Here is a 13649-nt window from a genome sequence, read left to right as displayed (position 1 = left end):
TTAAATGTTGACATAAGTGTTGCACTTCATTGGTGTCCATGTCGACACATGAGAATGAATATGAAAACATTGAAAAAGTGAAAAATAAATCTTCAAAACCTCATGTCAACCTTTTTCATTGTCGACCATAGCCATGTCAGTGGTTTACATGTGCCATTTAATCGTGGGGTTGCCGTGAATGGGGGGGGGGGGGGGGGGGGGGGGTTGGTGCATACCTCCCAACATGACCCTCTCCAGGAGGGATACATTGCTCTGTTAATGGACTTTCTTCTTAATTTATGGATTACCATCACCTGTGCTTAAACACCTTTCTTATCAATTACCCTGTTTAAAACAGGTTATGACAATCATAAATTAAGATGGAAGTCCACAAACAGAGCATTCTGTCCCTCCTGGAGAGGGTCATGTTGGGAGGTGTGGGGCGCTTACCTGGTGTGTCTGGTGAGTAGCTGTGTCTTTGCTGTGTAACATGGAGAGGCAGAGGGTGTCTGGCACTGTGGGCTCACTGGGCTGGTTCTCTGTCATGTGAGTCAGTCATGTAAGTCAGAGGCTCCACCCAGCGTTACAGCTTCAGACACACTTTGAGTGACAGATGTAGCCAAATATATAAGAGATGGGATTCTGATAAAGTGGTCTTGATTCAGAGGCGGACGTTGTGTCGGATTCTGGGTGGGGGGTGTGGTGACAATATGCAGATGCTAGTATCAGCCCTCCCCTTGTGCACTACTGTGCAAGGCCTGAGAGGTTCCCTTTTAGTGCCCGTGCATACTGTAACACCGCAGATGGTTCTAGGCAGTACACCGTCAATATTTGTGCCTAAGGGCTATTTGACACGCTCCGGCCGGGCGGCGAAACCCAGCATGGTGAAATGCCATGCCGCACACAGTTGTTAATGGACATGATTGTGTCCATTCACACGGGATGGCCATGGCCCGGTTGCAGCCGGATCCCACCACTGGAAGGGACGGCTGCGGGGCTGTGGCCATCCCCTCCATTGAAAACTTCTGAGTGCGGCACGGCTTCTTGGCCGTGTGGGATTTCCCCGCCAGGCAGGAGCCGGAGCGTGTGAAATAGCCCTATGGCCGGGGAATTAGCTAACAATGGCCTCTGTAAAAGTGGCTGGGCGTCTTAGATCCTATGCGCCTGCACAGTAGCAAATGATTGCTTAGCTATGTAAATGCCCAACGTCTGATATGCATAGGGTAAAATAACTCTCCAACCCCCCCCCCCCCCCCCCCTCCTCCCCATGATCACACAGATGTGTCCATATACACAATTGCTCTAGCCGTGCAAATATCCCTTCTTGGTGCATCAGATCCTTGTATAGAACGTCTTTTTCACGTGACTTTGTCGCACACTAGTATGCAAGGTTTGCGTGTCAAATTAATCAGTGCAGTCTCATTCCACGTGCAAAAGGTCGATGAGAAAAAGGTCATCGCCCATCAGTATTCAATTCTGACCATTTTTACCTATGCAGATTTGTTTTCGTTTAAAGTTAAATATCGATTGTCAAATCAGTGGCCATTTTCGACTATCAACAGCGTTTTCAATGGTCCATGGTCTTTACAACAATGGAATCTATTCCGACAGTCGGAACAACGGACCAAACGTTGAATAGGTCGAATGTCAATTTGAACAAATCTTGTCGTAAACCGACGATATTTCCGCCTGTAAGTAAGTTTAATTTATATAGAGCACTTTCTCCAACAGGACTCGAGGCGCTTCGGAAATACCCCCATGAGAGGTTTACTAAAGGACGATTTCCATCATTTTATTGATTATAAATGATTCTCAATCGATGTTGGGATTCCAGGTCTAAACCACAAATGTTTTTTTTTTATATTACTTTTTAAATGGTAATGTGTTGGCTCTCAAAACCCAACATCGATTTAGTTCCAATTGATAAATGAGTAAATAAATCCCTAGATGTATGAGGACACATCGGTATGTTTTCTATGATGTCTCCCATTGAACTCCTGACATATATATATGTGTGTATGCTATCACCAGTTATTCATATAGATTAGTTTACATCTTAACATGTGGAGGCCCCTTTACACGACTGAGACATAATGGGGCAGATGTATTAAGCCTTAACAAGAGATATGCAAGGGTGATAAGGAGAGATAAACGTCCAGCCAATCAGCTCCTTACTGACTTTTTTTCAAACACAGGCTGTAACATGGCAGGTAGGAGCTGATTGGCTGGACGTTTATCTCTCTTTAACACCCTTGCATTTATCTCTTGTTAAGGCTTAATACATCTGCCCCATTGTCTTTTGCCACCAAAGACAGATTCAACTGAGCTGGGTCAGCTACACAGGCATCTTGACCAGTTGAACCTGGTCAAGATGCCAAGAGACGGGACCCTGCCTGGAATATAGCTGGAAATACCACGTTGGCCAATCCACTCGCATAGCTCTCTGCATCTCATACACCATGACCCGTGATAAAACCATTATATGGGACATCTGCATAGACAATTGCAGACAATGGCTCAGAATAAATTGAGGACAACAATCTAGGGGGATTTAATGGAAGGTATATTACTGGACCCGAGGCACAACGCAGTTATAAGACCCAATATCCACAATGCAGTCTCCAGGCCTTCCAACTAAACATACCAACATTGCAGCAAAAAAGCTTCTGGTTCTATCCATGCTGGAGCGTGTTATAGGAACGCAGCGCGCAAATCCACACGCCACGTACAGATGCAAAGTCCTAGCTGCCTCCTCCATAGATCACGTATAATGACAACTCCTGTTAGAGCCTCGCCACCTAATATGTCACTGTTTACACATGTGGACCGGCCAACAGCAGTACTGGGATGGTATGGAGTGTTCCGCCTGAACGCACTGCAGGAAAACCAATGCCGCTCACCCAGGGTGACCCCAGGAAACAGAAGCAATGTCACAGAGATCAGCAGATCAGGTAGCACAGGACTCGGAGATGTGGTAGCTTGTAGTTGGTTTAACCTGCCGGTGAGGTCGTTCGTCAGACGGAAATGTGCTAAATCATTAATGCTGCAAACCAGCCGAGTGATGAAGGAACATCTGGATCATGAAGAAATCATAGGATTCCCGGTGGCACTTTCCCTCTGGATAAATAAAGATGACACGGGGAGGGGACAGCGGACAAACTTCCACAGGAAAGAAAAGTGTCTCTACAGAGGAAAAAGCTGCCTTATCTACGCAAAGATGACAGCCAGAATTGTACATTTAATATAAGGACCAGAATGTGCGTATTTGTCCCTGTAGCTGCCCTCCCTCCCCAGAATCATTCCTCTCCGTCATCATTAAACAGAACATTTTATTTTCCATCTTGTTAGAAGCATCCATCAGTGGCAGCATGTGTCAGAGTCTGTTCACACTGTACCTATCTCTGTTCACCGTTTGGTCTGGAATCTGCGCACAGCCGGGGATATTCAGATATGATTGGATGGTGTATAGCTGGGTGCCAGTCGGGATCCCGACCGTTAAAACACCTACAGCCGGGTTCCCAATGGCCACCGGCTATTCTCCCTCGTGGGGGTCTACGACCCCCATGAGGGAGAATAGAATAGGTGGCAAGCGTAGCGAGCCACCGTGGGGAGCGCAGCAAGGGGCTTTATTGCACTTGCCATGCTGTCTGAGTCCGGCCAGTCGGGATCCCGACGTCGGGCTAATGACTGTCGGGATCCCAACTGTCGGAACCATATACCACACCCGTAGCTGGTGGTCACTTGGAAGCAGCAGGTATAGTAATGTAGCAGCAGGCATAGGTAGATGCTTCCTGCACGCATCTGTGATCCTCTGCTGCGTCTCAGAATTCAGCACTGGATCACCTGCTACTATTGTCCGGCTGAGTGAAGCTGAAGTCATGAGGACCGGCCGCCATACCTCTGTTGATGAGGCCTGGAAATCTCTGTCGCAAGACGGAGAACCTGGCCTTGACAATCCCACAAAACGCAGGTGACACTCCATTGCTGTCCCCTCCCGGCTTCCAAGTGGCTGCAGATTGGCAATCACTTGACATCCGCAGTTGTACTGCATATAACGATGCAGGAACTGATTATGTGTAGTACGGGTCCGGAACATGCGCAAAGTACTTTACACATTGGCAATTACTGTGAATCAGGCTCTGTGTTTCCCTATTATTCATGTATGAGAAACAATCACTATTGTCTCTTATAGATTTGCTTAATGTGCTAGTAGTAGTTTGCTATACTGTGTCTATATTTTTATTTATTAATTACCAGTTATTTATACAGCGCACACATATTCCGCAGCGGTTTACAGAGAATATTTGAACACTCACATCAGTCCCTGCCCCAGTGGAGCTTACAATCTATATTCCCTACCACATGTACATGCACACAGACATTCTAGGGTTAATTTGATGGGAGCCAATTAACCTACCAGTATATTTTTGGATTTTGGGAGGAGACCCACGCAAGTACTATTTATTTATAAATATATATATATATATATATATATATAAATGAGAGAGAGAAGGAGAAATAAGAGCGCTCCAGAGTGCAGAATCACAAGTAAAAGTTTTTATTAAAACAAAGATATCTAAGCGTAAGACAAGTGTAAGGTAACGTATGCGTTTCATAATCACGTACTTCGTCAGAGGGCTCTCTGACGAAGTACGTGATTACGAAACGCGTTGGGAGGTGGCCTGGCGTCTTGTCTGCCGAACCTACACAGGAGAGCGCTCCAACAATTATGTGTTGTTACCAATACACAACAGTTGTCACAACCATGTATGTATTAAGGGACAATACTTCCATTGCTTGTGATGTACTGGCTCACTGCGGACAGTACAAATAAATACCAGTTTGCTATCCAAACCTTTCTTGCTATTTTTTCCTTGAGAAAGCCGCTGATTCCATGACCGGAGGCGGGGAAACGCGTTGGAATCCTGTAATTACCGCACCAGAGGGAGACCATACAGAAATGAAGCAGACCACCCACCCAAAGGTGACTCCAGATAAAGTTGTCCTTAAAGGTGATTCAGCACCATCATCAACTAGTCGACCCGAGGAACTACAGGTGGCAGCTATAAGGTACCCCCAATATAAATTGTCTGGCCAGACAAAAAACCTGGACAGTATAACTGGAATTTACTTCAAACTTAACCACTAACTCACAATCAGACTGTTTACTAAACCAGCCATTTCATCACAACCAATTAACATACTAACATGACTGTGAATAACCTCAAGGGAAGTGCAATTATCATGTTTTAACAAAAACCTTTGCATGCTAAATAGACACAACCGGTTGTGCATAAATATTTTATATCTGTATGTAAATTTATTTTAATTACTGACATGTATGTTTGATATGTTGTTTGTTTTTCCCACTATAGTGAGCAAATAAATTGCAAATACTGTTACCCCCCATATTGCGCAGTTCTATTTTTTGTCTTTTTCTGCTTGCTACCTCGGGGCACTGAGCTATCCCCTTTAGAACAGCAGCACTAAACGGGAAGTGACAGCATTTCAGCATTTTTGTATTTAGATCTGGTTTATTGGTGTCAATTAAGTAATTTTACTCACGGCGCAGGACTTTGTATTTCTTTGGTTTTCTGCTGTCCAAACCGAAGGGAAGGTTTAATACTATTTTACATGATTATGTGTAACGATGATGTTTTGTTGCTGTAAACAATTTCTATTAGCAGTAATTGGTTAACACCAGGTATTAGCAGTTACAATCTAAAACAATGATTTTTGCTTGGTTAAAGGTCCAGTTCCTCTATGAAATCCGCTGGCACCCAGACTAAGCAGTACATCAGTGTACATAGATAATATGGGGGTTTACCTTGTCCTTTAATCCCGAAAGGAGGAACATATTCCTTGATCTTTCCCCATTTCCTGAAAGAGTCGTCGAGAAACATTGGCGCTGGTCTTGAGAACCTATAAGACAAATGGTATAATATACATAAGAAGATGCTTTGTATATGGTATAATATACATAAGAAGATGCTCTGTCCGGTATAATATACATAAGAAGATGCTCTGTCCGGTATAATATACATAAGAAGATAGTATGTTTCATGGTCATACATAAACCTTCTGCACTACACCTTACCAGGGCTGGGCAATTGCGGCCCTCCAGATGTTGAGGAACTACACATCCCAGCATGCCTTGCATCAGTTTCAGCATGGCCACATAGCAAAAGTAATGCAAAGCATCCTGGGATGTGTAGTTCCTCAACATCTGGAGGGCCGCAATTGCCCAGCCCTGCCTTATACGGTCATAAGGGGCTCGTACATCAGGCTGGTATTAGGGCAAGTGCTCGTTCTCCTGATACCTGAAGACCAGGGGAAGGTCCCCAAGCCTCAGACTCCAACAAATTATCAGGATCAGTGAATTTTGGTGCATTGTACTGTCAGCACACTGGGCCTGATTCTGGTTCCATCGGCCCTCCGCGTGTTCGCACGGAGGACCGATGGTAAGCCTCTGTGCGGGTGCCTTCACCGACCTGCACAGATGGCGTGTCACTCGCACAAGGATGGGGCGGTGAGGCATGGGAACACCCAGCGTTTCATGGGTGTTCCCATGCGCTGGACACTGGTTCCCATACGCTGGGCGTTCCCATGTGGCAGGGTGATGACGTCAGCTGCCCACCTGGTCTTTGTCCCACTGACATATATTTACGAGGGCAGGTGAAATCATTCGCTGGTTGACAACCATCCAATCATTTCTCCTGCGGGACATGCGAGGGGAGGTGTTTTCATAACACATTGCCTCCCATGGTTGCAAGGAGATGCAGCGAGTGTTCGCCACAACTGCTCGGTAAGCTGCGAGCTTCACCGCTTACCAAGCAGGTCAGAGACCAGCCCACTATAACGCTGCACATCTTGATGGCCACCAGATGTGGAACCACGGCTTCATGCGAATAGCCACCATCCATTTACCATCCGCACCTGCAATCCTACAAGCACATACACCTACACCCATACTGGGTTCAGAGGTCCGTCTGGAATGGGCATCCCATCCTCATATGCGGACTCAAAATAGCACAGCACTTGGCACCACACCTGTGACATAAGCACAGAAAACGCCCATTTATGGACAGAGAGAAACGTCCACCATCCATCCGATCCCAAATTGGCCAGATACAGGCAAATGTGAGAGAATCAACTTCCAAGCTGTGTGCGACTGGTTACCAATAAGTGGGACTGTCTAATTGCGTACGTGCTCTGCGCACCATTCCATTACACAGGAGAGCGGCGTTATCCACTGACTTGTACACTTGTCACACAGATGACTTCATAGGAGGAAGCCACCAGAGTTTGGACAGATGTCCCCCCCCCCATTCCCTGTGTTATCATAGTGTAGAGGTCAATTGAGAAGCCGCAGTGACTACGTGAATCCCTCCCTGGGGACCCATCTTCACATCTCAGCCACAGTCATAGAAATACGCAGATCTGTCTGGCAGATGCAGCGGAGATTATGTCCAACAAACGTAAGACGGAGAAGTTGTGGTGGCAGAGTCACGTTGTTCTGGAGTACGGGGGGGGGGGGGGTACATTGCTGTTAGTCCCAGGAAGATGCATTATGAGGAAATGTTATTATTACACTGGATTTTACTCCTGGGACAGGGATTGTAATTTCACAGAAACATTATCTGTCACCATTCCAATGATTTTGGCAGCAGCCAAAGGGCCGGTGCTCTGCATTATTTATCTAGGTATTATAGAGCTTGTAACATGAACGGTGTTAGATTAACTTAAAAGCAGAGTACAATGACTGACAGAGAAAGGGGCGATAGTAAGAAGTGAATCTAAAGCCAGAAAGTACTTTTTTATTTTTTTATTAAATTTTACAGCTGATTAGAATATAATATAAAGCACAATAATACCCCTGCTGTCAGACTGTGTATCTAGAGTGTAAAGTTCTGTCCTTCTTCCATGAGCCCCCCCCCCCCCCCCATCCCACCCACCGCCACACGCTCCAAAAGTCCTCTCACTGATGTGATATAATCTGAGAGATTACTTCTTATGTAGGGACCTGTGAGGGTTTATATACTGTACGTATTGCAAAGGTCCCTAATGTATGTGCATCTGGTAAAGCGCCACTTCCCTGGAATAGGACGATTAGGAGGAAGAGCAAAGCTTGGGTAATATCACCATCCCTATAGAAATCTATGTGAACAGAATTTGTGCATTAGGGGTTCAGTAAATAGCCCTGATCTCAAAATGTTCCCTTCTGTCATAAAACTGATGTTTTTGCTGGAGCTTTACGTACACACGGTGAGATTCCCTTGCTATTCGACTTAGCAAATATTGCATAGCACTCGAATGTTATGTTAACTCTGTACTATTTACATACAATTCATACAATCTGCATTAGATGTGCACTAGGGCAGTTACAATCCCGGTGGTCAGAATCCCGACACTTTCTCCCTCTGTGGGTGTCCACGACATCCATAGAGGGAGAATAAATTAGTGTGCCGAGCGTAGCGAGGCACCGGGCCCGTTGCGTGGCAAGGGGGGCGGGGCGATTCACGTCCCCCCTTGTCGGGATTCCGGCAGTCGGGATTTTGAACGCCGGTATTTAGAACCAATCCCGTGCACTATATAGTCATTGCTGCCCTGTTTATCTGGGTTTTGATTTGTGCTATAACGGGAGCATGCATCGGGATTGCAAGGTAAAAAACCTGTGCGATCTGCATGCGATTTTGACTATATAATCAACATCTAATGATTAGATTATATTGTATTTCTCCCAATCTAATGCACCTGTTGTGTTTGGGACTTTTTAAAAATGGCCTCTTTAAATCTAGCGCCTACACCTACAGTACAATATGTTATGGCTGCCTGCAATTGGTACCCCTAAAGGTACTTATGTATTATCTGGGCGCCCGGTTTTTTCATTGCATGCCACTACTTAAGGCATGCGATGCGATTTTTTATTGTAAAGACCCGATTTTTAATTGTATAGTCAGCCATGGGTGATTTCATACCCCCACTATCCAACTACGCATGGAGATGATGTTATATAGTGTGGCGAGCGCAGCGAGCCACCGTGCCAGAAGCGTGGTGAGCGCAGCGAGCCCTGCTAGGGGACACGGATTACTTTACATGTATTCTGCATCCCCTCGCTGCGCTCGCCACACTGTATAAAATCAACTCCATGCATAGTTGGATAGTGGGGGTATGAAATCATCCATGGGTGACTATACAATTAAAAATTGGGTCTTTACATTGAAAAATCGCATCGCATGAATTGTATGCCACTATATTGCATGCGATGCGATGAAAAAATCGGGCGCCCAAATATTACATAAGTACCGTCCCCTCCGTCGACCGACCAAACCGCGGGACCGCGCATCGGATCGGTATCGGTCCACACCAGGACAGAAAAAGGCCCAATCTCCACACAATCTACATCCAATCGGTTGGAATTGTATCTAGATTGATGGGATCGGACCCTTGTCGTCCTGGTGTGTACCCAGCATAAGTGTGCACAAGTATATCTACTAGCAACATGACCCATTCCAGGAGGGACAAGATGCTCTGTTCCTGGACATCCATGCCAGTGGCAGTTGCAGAATTGCAGGGCTGCGGCACAGTCCAAAATTCAGATAGGGGAGCCCCACCAACTGCCACTCAAAACACCACAGTCCGGGACTCACTGTGCGGCTCCCCTGCATGAACTATGGATAATGGTGCAGTCCCACCTCTGCAACTGCTACTGGCAAGAAAGTCCATGAGCAGAGCGTATTGGGGCAGATGTATTAAGCCTTAACAAGAGATAAATACAAGGGTGATAAGGGGCCAGATTCTCTAAGCTTCAAAAGTGATAAAATGGAGAGTGATAAACATCCAGCCAATCAGCTCCTTACTAACTTTTTTCAAACACAGCCTGTGACATGGCAGTTAGCAGGTGATTGGCTGGACGTTTATCTCTCTTTATCACCCTTGCATTTATCTCTTGTTAAAGCTGAATACATCTGCCCCTCTGTCCCTCCTGGAATGGGTCATGTTGGGAGGTATGCGAGCACAATGCTTCGGATTTGGAATTCAGCTACTGTACCTATCACTGCAGGACAACCTGACCATCCGCAGCCAGATCATACATGGGTCACGCTCCTGGCCGATCACTCCGGACAGACGAGCATATTTGATCTATTACTGAAGATAATAAATGGGGCCACTAATGTGTTCTCTGTGGTAATAAAAAGCTGCCTATCATTTGTACAATTATCTCCTGTTACAAAGGATAGGACATAACCTAATAAGATCTCCCCGTAGTATATTGTATTCAGTACTTGTTCTCCCTATGGTGTAATCAGCTCCAGTCCTGTTACCGTAGAGGCAAATACAAAAAATGATGTAAAAGGCCAACTCTCTAGAATACTATTCTCCCGGCCCCGCGGGATGCGATGCTTGTACCTAATTCTGGACATCTGTGTATGATACAAAATATTCTCCCAGAAAACGAGCGCAGCCAAATATTCCAGTGTAAGAGACTTTTTGGCAAGGGCTCGCTGCGCGCCTCCAGTTTAGTTTCAGCCAAGAGCTTTGGCAAAACCTCCGCGTGTGTGTGTGTGCGATAGTCTATTACTGTGATTTTATTGAGCATTTGTAATAGATCAGATTTTATTCTCCTGAGGGGAACTGAGGAGATTTTTACATCTCACGCTATAGGGCTTGTTCACTAACCGCGCTGTTAGAGATAAAAGAGTCTGTAACAAGTCCAAAATTCCAATTCCCATGGCAAATCTATAGCAATGAAAGTGCTAAATACAGTGTAGCACTCAGGGCTGGACGTGATCGGAGTTGATCAACTTGCTACAGATATTTATTGCAAGTTTCAGATTTAAAGCGGATTCATTCATTATTTTCTCGGTGGGAGGCGGCCTTAAAGCTCGTTTGCATGGCCGCCGGGTCCCCCGGGACTTCCACACTGTATCAGGAGCTAATCAGTGCTCCTCCTCCGCAGATGGGCTGCCTCTTCTCCCTCCTGTATGCTAATATTAGCTAATGGAAGGGGATGTGATTCAATCACGGCACAAGCCCCGCCCCCTTGCATCGGGTTATATAAGCCTGTGCAAGAACCGGAGAGGCGGTCCAACGGCGGAGGAGGAGCATTGAAGACTTTTCCACTGTCCCACCCACAGGCAGCAGCGTTCCGCAGTGGAGGGTAGCAATGAATGGATGCTGTGCGCATGCCCACTGCATCCATTCAGAGGACTGGGGGCATGCCAGCGCTGGCCGTGACCCCATAGTGATGTGAAATGGAACATGGCTCGTGGCTGCTGCATCCCCATGAGGCCACACCCCCTTTTTAGGTGCTCCCGATGGATACGGTCACTAGGTCGAACCCATTTAGAGCAACAAGCGTAGGGTCGACCACTGAAGGTCGACATGGCTAAGGACGACACAAGTATTAGGTCGACAGTCAAAAGGTCGACATGCGTTTTTTTCATGCTCTACGATCCACTGCGGCTTGGTGAGAGAATAAAATAGCGAGCCATGTGAGGAGAGGCGGCACACTTCGACGGTGTCCATGTTGACTGTGTCAACATTCGGCACAAAAAAAAGTGAAAACGAATGTCGACCTTCCCTTTGTCGACTTAATGCTTGTGTCGACCTTCAGTGGTGAACCCAATGCATGTCGACCTAAATTTATTGACCAAATGACCCCATATCCGCTTGTGATTCCCCCAAATAAAATGTTGGGAGGTTATGTTATACATCTCCATAGAAACAGACATACACAGCAGCCAGTATACGATTCCTAGGGGCGGATTCTGTGCCTGATTCACCACCTTATGCTAATGCCAGTATCTGTAGGGATAATGCAGGGATGTGTGCGTCTGCTAGAAGAAGCCAGTGCCGCCTATCAGCAGCCGGAACCTCCGTCATTAGTATTTGCACTTGCACCAGTACCCTGACTGGTGCAAGAGAACCTAAATTCCCTTCTCTGGACCCTACCCACAAGTCAGGGTGGTTCCGTGCACTGTTGCCGCCCAATGACAGCCATACTCACAGAAAGACAGGTCTGTCCAAGATCCGTCTGCACCAGAACAGGACAGACATAAGTAAATGAACATCTGCGCATGTGCTGTGTGCAAAACCTCTGCAGGGATCCGTCCACCTCAATCAGCCCCTTAGTGAGCACTGCAGATGGGTGCGCTGCTACCCTAGTTCATTTGTATTATTATTGATTTAGTATTTTATTTTTACTCATTTATTTCCAAAAACTATTTAATGAAAGCATTTTTTTAACCCTTTGAGTGTCAAGGGAATTTGTCAAAATAGGTGTGAAAGCCTTTTCTATTAACCGTTTAAGTGCCAGCGCTGCTGTGAGAGCTCCTCAAAATATCAGTTATAAAATGCCAGCGGCGCTCACTTCTTTTTTTTTTTTTTTTTGGGTGTAATATTTAACTAAACTTCAATGAATTGACTCGCCTGTATTTATTTATACTAGAAGAACAGTCGCTGTGAGCGGCGCTGGCATTTTCAGCGAATATTTTGAGGATCACTCACAGCATTGTTGGCACTAAAAAGGATTAATGAAATACTTTTTAAATGTTTAATTTTTTTTTTAGACACTTACAACCCCCCAAAGTAGATGATACCAGGTCAGAAATCCCAGGTACTCCACCGTAGGTATATACATGCAGGGGGTGTGTGGTATATGGTCGAGACAGTCGGGATCCCCACAGTCATTAGTCCAACGTCAGGATCCTGACTGGCCGGACTCAGACAGCGGGGCCAGAGCAACTAAGCCCCTTGCGGGCTCGCTGTGCTCGCCACCATATCTATTCTCCCTCTATGGGGGTCGTGGACCCCAACGAGGGAAAATAGCCGGTGGCCTTTGGGACCCCGAGTGTCTGGGTTTTGACTGTCGGGATCCCGACGTCGGGGTAATGACTGTCGGGATCCCGACGTCGGGGTAATGACTGTCGGGATCCCGACTGTTGCAAAACTGTCCGGCACCCCATGCAGGATCTGTTACATGGGGTAATGCTGCTCGCATGTTATACATGTACTGAGAACAGTGTATGTATTGGAAGTGCTCCATCATGCAATGCAGCCGCTGCTGATCTCCATGACAGATACTGGCTGGAGGTCATTAGGCCTAGTGTACAACGCTGATGGATATATATAGGGTTAACGCACCATTACGCACGTACACATGGGCTGAGACTGAAGAACGGTCTGCAGGGGCTACTAGCATGAAAGGGATGCTGCAGAAAATCAGGACAGGCTATGCGTCTTGATCCCTCTATAAGTGTATGGTCCCAAAGATACTTCTCTGTGTAACACACACAGGCAACACAACAGCTTTACATACTACACACAACAGCTTTACATACTACACACAACAGCTTTACATACTACACTCAACAGCTTTAGGAAGAGATGGAAGATCTACAATAAAAGACCAATCTGTCCATAGAGAGAACACATTCATGAAAACTACGTATCAAGGCCCTTATTCAACACTGGACGCAGGAGTGACAAAGTCGCAATCAGGCGTTTTCCCGCACTTCTGCAAAATGCGAAGCAGGCTCGTGTGGCTTGTGCGCCGTACGATTACGGCTGGAATGTGGCAGGTGGTGATACAATGGTTACAGAGTGCAGTCCAAAAAACGCAGCTGCGATCCGAGCGTTCGAGACAGCCGCGTGACGTCACACACAGC

At 46.3% G+C, this 13649-nt stretch overlaps 1 protein-coding gene across 7 annotated transcripts in view; it reads right to left on the bottom strand.

Moving 5' to 3' along the window:
* The window catches only part of ST3GAL3 (ST3 beta-galactoside alpha-2,3-sialyltransferase 3), a 303695-nt gene that overhangs the window by 27525 nt on the left and 262521 nt on the right, over nucleotides 1-13649 (bottom strand). For all 7 annotated transcript variants that reach the window (XM_083157570.1, XM_083157569.1, XM_083157571.1 and 4 more), the window contains one exon: nucleotides 5807-5901. In XM_083157570.1, the coding sequence (XP_083013696.1) occupies nucleotides 5807-5901 (95 nt within the window). The remainder of the gene's footprint in view (nucleotides 1-5806; nucleotides 5902-13649) is intronic.

Source organism: Crinia signifera, chromosome 8 (assembly GCF_055691185.1).
Source record: "Crinia signifera chromosome 8, ASM5569118v1, whole genome shotgun sequence".
NCBI lineage: Eukaryota > Metazoa > Chordata > Amphibia > Anura > Myobatrachidae > Crinia > Crinia signifera.
This window is presented reverse-complemented; position numbering and strand designations above follow the sequence as displayed.